General features: G+C 41.7%; 1 protein-coding gene across 2 annotated transcripts; it reads left to right on the forward strand.

Moving 5' to 3' along the window:
- Positions 1-2,355: 2,355 nt before the first annotated feature.
- LOC310861836 (uncharacterized protein) lies at positions 2,356-4,789 on the forward strand (the record flags this gene model as incomplete). 2 transcript variants are annotated; one of them, XM_083769507.1, is made up of 3 exons in its annotated part: positions 4,048-4,186; positions 4,282-4,434; positions 4,694-4,789. In XM_083769507.1, exons 1-3 carry the CDS (start codon positions 4,100-4,102, stop codon positions 4,787-4,789), a joined length of 336 nt encoding a protein of 111 aa, XP_083625633.1. In that variant the 5' UTR covers positions 4,048-4,099. The 2 variants fall into 2 exon arrangements, 1 of the variants encoding a protein (XP_083625633.1); XR_014569527.1 differs by lacking the exons at positions 4,048-4,186; positions 4,694-4,789 and adding an exon at positions 2,356-2,694 and having other exon boundaries at positions 4,282-4,417.
- Between the last annotated feature and the right edge of the window lie 1,044 nt (positions 4,790-5,833).

Consider the following 5,833-nt stretch of genomic DNA (forward strand, 5'->3'; position numbering starts at 1 on the left):
CCATTAATATAATACTAGCATGCAGCCCCCATTGAGTGGTGAAATATGTTACATGTCATTAATAACTGTTCACTGTCCAGCTAGCGAAACACGTGGCGCCGATCGTTACATTTACAGTGAAAACGTGTTCATAAACATTCAGATTTCAAATATAAAGTACTCACTACGTGTGCCACGGGTGTTATAAATGTGCTGGTACAGCGATTAGCACTGCTGCATTCCACGTAGTTTAATAAATGGCATTTTTATCCAAGCGCCTCGTTATTTTTCTCAAACGGGGTGCGTTCGGAAAATACACAGTTTCTCACCGGGAGCGCACTCTCTCATTAGTTTGTATTGGCAGTGCGGTCAGCGTGAATATATCGAACACACCCACTGTTTCAGAGCGCAACACTCCTTCCTCGACCTGACAAAAAAACTGCTCGGATAAAATGCCTTTTATTAAACAACGCGGGATGCAGCAATGCTAATCGCCGTACCAGCACATTTCTAACACCCGTGCCCCACGTGGTGAGTACTTCATATTTGAAATCTGAATGTTTATGTACACGTTTTCACTCTAAATGTAACGATCGCGTAAAACAGACTGCAGTAGCGTCATGTGAACAATGGCTAAGCTAACGCTAATAACATTGATTGATTGATTGATTGATTGATTGATTGATTGAAAACAGTTTGCAGAATTACAGTATATTTCAAGCACAAACTCAATACAAAGACTGTTAACTGTGAGTGGACGACCCAATTAAACATTACTGTTTACACTTGTTTACAACAGGGTCCACCTTGTTCAATTCATCAAAACATAATTTTTAGTAGGCTAAGCTGCTCCTCAAAATAAGTCACATGCGGCGTGGGCCGCGTGGCATAATTGTGATTAATTATCAGTTGAGAAGATTCACTCATTGAAGGCTACTGTAAAAAGATAGAGGAATAAAGTGCATCATATGACTAATCTGCCCAAAATTAGTGGAAAATATGTTTTATGCGTTATTGAGTCTGTTATTATGTGGTACCAGCTATTCATCCTCATCGTTCTATCTTTAGGTGTGTTGAGTACACTTCCCAGATGGGAGGCCATTGAAAGAACACCCATAGTTCTGCAACTAGGATAAAAATATAATTTCCCCCTTAAAATTTACTGTCTGGTGTGATTGTTTTCATTTAATATTTGGTTTCTTTTGAAAACCAATAACTTAAAAAAAGAAAGGTAAGCACTGTTTATTTTTCTTTCACAGAGGAGAATGCAGCCCCCCCCCCCCCCCCCAAGAGAAGAGGCATTCAGTCATAAAGCAGCAGCAGGGCCTGAAGTGAAGACACAGCATCCAATGTGGAAAATGTTATGCCTCTGTGCATGAAGTTGGAGATACAGGCATGTGCAGATCAAAAAAATATTTATTTTACTTAATAATATACTTAATATAGCATCTTTTGGATTCTTTGATGACATTAATGCAGCGCAAAGTGCTTTACAGAGCAATAAAGAAAAAACAGAAAACATTTTCTCAACTGAAACTCATTAAATTCAAAAGAGGGCTAGTTTACTTTAGTCCATCCACTTTCATTACCCCGTGGGCTATCCTTGTGGATATTGCTGGAAGTAAGTGCTGAAAATACACGTCCTTCAGGTGGCTGATTTTCTCTGTAATCCACTCTTCATTGTATGGGACATCTGCAATGATCTGCTCATTTGGAGTCCAGACAATGAATTTACAATTTTTTTTTTTAGCACAATGCATCGCCACTTGTACCTGGTAATAGTACCCTAATCCTGATGCCGTTTCCCTCAGAATATATTTTCCATCCTTATGCCTCACATCGTACTTGTTAGAGTCAATCATTTTTAGCAGACTGCCATTGTGTGCCACAAGTTTTTTGGCTGTAGGACATTTAATTTCAATGATGGTATCGGCATCTATAATACCATCAAGGCTGGCACCAAGCCAGTTTTCCTCTTCATGTACAACAAGTCCTGTACACTCCACAGTTATTCCTGTGGTCTCCTCAAACCACTTTCTTGCCAAAGGCTCGGATGTTTGGCCATGCCTAGTGGCTGTATTTCCGGCAAAGGTGCCATTCAATTTTCGTTCCACCCAGTTTTGTGGGTCAACCTTTTTGGGCACTTGAGAGGCCTCACTACTTGTGATTCTTATTTTTCGTTGATCTAGCCAAAATTGATTATTCTGGCCCTTGGATTGTACAAGAATTCTCTCCCTCTCACGTTTCCCACATAACACATGTCTTTCAAAAATACAGTTGCAAAGTTGACATTTTTGTTGAGCACATTGCTCGTGACATGTGGGCAGTTTATCAATAACCTCTTTGGTTTGTGGCTGTGCAGTCAACAGATCATGCAAAAGGGTACCAGGTATGTTGGATAGACCAGCCATCTCAGGGGATGTGAGGTGCTGAATGACATCTGCATCTTTCTCAAATGCTGTTGACTTTATTTTCATTTTTTTCCGAGGTCCCTGGTCTGGCCCCCTGATGTTCTCGACTGTATCAGGCATCACATTGTCACACGTGGAACTGTTCCAGACACAAGCCTCATCGGTGCTTGCTGTGCCTGTGAACCCCTGACTGGCAGCATCTTTGATTTTGTACAGTATCCCTGCTGAATGACTGCAGCTCTTCCCTTGGTTGGCCATGCAGTCACAGTTCACATCCACCACTTTGCCATCCCTCCTCTGCAAGGTCAGTTCAACATGATGGTACTGTTTAATGTCCTGTGAGTAGCGAACAGGTCCTTTCAAGAGTATGTGCTCCTCATCTGGTAGCCTGTGGAGTATCTGGCCAACCCATCCGGAGCTCAGGTAATTTTGACCCTCTATCAGGGACCTGTAGTTGGCATTGGGTTGTTCATCACATGCCAGTCGGTGAAGGAAATATTCTTGAATACCTATCATAAAAATAAATAAAAACATTTGTTTTTTTAATAGGATTAATACCACTTATCTGTAATGATTAGGAAATACACAGTCTTAGATCATTAAGATTTGCATTTCATAATTTTTATTATGCAAACAAACAACAAACAGTAAACACAAGTTAACCACCCCAGCATTGGGATAAATACTAACTTAACCGCATGCATGCCATGGTGACTTTCTGGCAAAGAGATGGTGTAGGAAAATAGTCAAAGCTAGTCTAGTCTACTAGACAGTGTAATAATAAGACAGTGGTTTAAGCACTGATTGGCGATTGCCATCAATTAATTACCTTTATCAGTAACTGGAGGCCACTGTCTGACGTCGTCAATCCAGGTACTCATTCTGTTAGTCGCTGGCTGTCACAACCGACCGAGTTAGGTTTTGGTAAACCAAGCAGATAAAGACTGGTATGGTAGCAGCAGCCAAACACCAGCCAGACGCCAAGGGAATCAATTTATGCACCTACAGGGTGTGCACCCAGAGGGTGCCCAATCAAGCCAATCACTGTTATCTGGCCCCTGACTTTGACAAGATACTCCACATGCTACCAAATGATGAGCACAGTTCTGAAAGGACCTGTGTTACTCACAGGACATTATCATGTACCATCATGTTGAAGTAACTTTGCAGAGGAGGGATGGCAAAGTGGTGGATGTGAACTGCGACTGCTAGGCCAACCAACTTAAGGGAAGAGCTGCAGTCATTCAGCAGGGATACTGTACAAAATCAAAGATGCGGCCAGCCACACAGGCACAGCATGCACAGATGACAATGTGACAATGTGAGGCCTGATGCAGTTGACAACATCAGGGGGCCAGACCAGGGACCTCGATGAAAGTAACAGCTTTTGAGACGGATGCAATCCCCTGAGATGGCTGGTCTATCCAAAATACCTGGAACTCTTTTGCATAACGTGTTGACTGCACAGCCACAAAACAAAGCAAATGAAAAACTCACCATGTCATGAGCATGTCATGAGCTCAACACAAATGTAAACTTTGTAATGAAAATAAATGTGATATGTGGGAAACATGAGAGGGAGACAATTGCTGCACAAACAAAGGGCCAGAGTAGTTTATTTGGAGTAAATTAAAGGAAATCTGAATCATCAGTAGCCTCTGAAGTGCCCAAAAAAGAAAATCCACAAAACTGGGTGGAACGAAAATTGAATGGCACCTTTGCTGGTAGCCACTAGGCATGACCAAACATCGGAGCCTTTGACAACAAAGTGGTTTGAAGAGGATACAGGGATACAGGTATTCTAATAAACATTTTACTTATTGTGCATGAGGAGGGAAACTGAGAATTAATAATAATTGTTTATAATTTTTTCCATCTTTCTCTTTCTCAGGGGAATAGGAATCTGGGTAGGCTGAGAAACACCTGGAGAGTAGAGACTCTCCAAGACCTAAAGAACATTGGAATGAGCTGGCAGGAAGCAAAAGCCCAGGCCCAGGAGATTGAGATGGAGAGCTCTGGTGGACGCCCTATGCCCCTCGATGGGGTAAAGAGGATCAAGTCATGTCATGCTCATCTAGGCTTACATCCTCATCCACATCACATTCCTCTTCTTCCTCAATATCAGATGTTTCTTGTTGCTCAGTTTCAGTCTGAATTAACTTGGGTTGCAAATTACATAGCCCAGCACAAATACTCACAATGTCATCAACATGTTTTATACTACCTTGAATGACATAACTGACCATTTTAAAACCTTTGAACCTTCTAATTGCACGCTCTACATGGATTCTGACATTTGCTAGGCGCCGTGTTGCCACAACATCATGCCCAGGAAGTTCTTTGAGGCCGCGAGTAAAAGCTGGGAGAGCCAGAGTCACCCCTGGAGGCAACACATCTGAGATGGTGAACCCACGGTCTGCTAGGATTTGATCACCAGGAATCAGAAGTTCAAGAAGACCACTGTTCTTTGTGATGAAAGTGTCACTGGCCCGTCCACCAAATAGTTTTGATGTGAACATCACATAACCATTGGGGGCAATACAATATAATAATTTGTAAGTGTTATGATGTTTGTAGTTGCTGAATGTTTGGGATCGCTTTCTTAAGTGTTTTGGCCTTTGGACAAATATTTCTGTACAGTCTATTATGCATGTTGCTTTGGGATAATTTTTACTGAAACATGATGGCATTATTCTTCTGAGAGTATCCCTAGGCAACCACGCAATCACATTTTCCCTCATAAACCTAGCAAGTATTGGTCTCCAAAGTGAAAAGATCACACATGCTGAGGTCTTGCTTATTCCAAATCTTTTAGCCAAGTCTGTGAACATCAAACAAAGACGTAGCCTAGTTAAAACGAGTAACAGCTGGTCATGGACTGCTAATCTGGTCATCTTTGGAGGTGGGTGAAAAGCTATGAGGGAATGTAAAAGCTGCCAAAAACTTGCAATACCTATGCCCGTGTGAAACCTTGCATCTTTGTCATCTAGGTCATAGGCTGACAATGATGGTGTAGGATCAGTTTGTGTTGCACGGTTTGTTAACTTTATGGTAGAGTAGCTGTGGTCTGTAATAATTTCTGGACACTGGATTCCAATATCACGCTTCAGAGGCATGACATCAGTTTGTGTTGCACTGTTTGCCCTTGAGTTGATACAGAAGTAATTGTGGTCTGCAATATGTTCCATTCCGATATCACTGGTGTCTTCAGGTCCTGCTCTTAATTCTGTTGTTGTTGATGTTGTTGCGTTTAATTCTGTTGTTGTTGATGTTGTTGCGTTTTGTGTGCTGCTGCTGCTTGATGACCGAAGGCCTCTTCTCTTAGGGGGGGCTCTACCAGATGTCATTCTCCCCTGTGAAAGGAAAAGAAACGATGCACTACAAGTTATTGTTTTATTCAAAATAAACCTAATCTGTTGAACCAAAAACAATCACATCAAACT

This window comes from Protomyctophum parallelum, assembly GCF_964188405.1.
Source record: "Protomyctophum parallelum genome assembly, chromosome: 1".
Taxonomy (NCBI): Eukaryota; Metazoa; Chordata; class Actinopteri; order Myctophiformes; family Myctophidae; genus Protomyctophum; species Protomyctophum parallelum.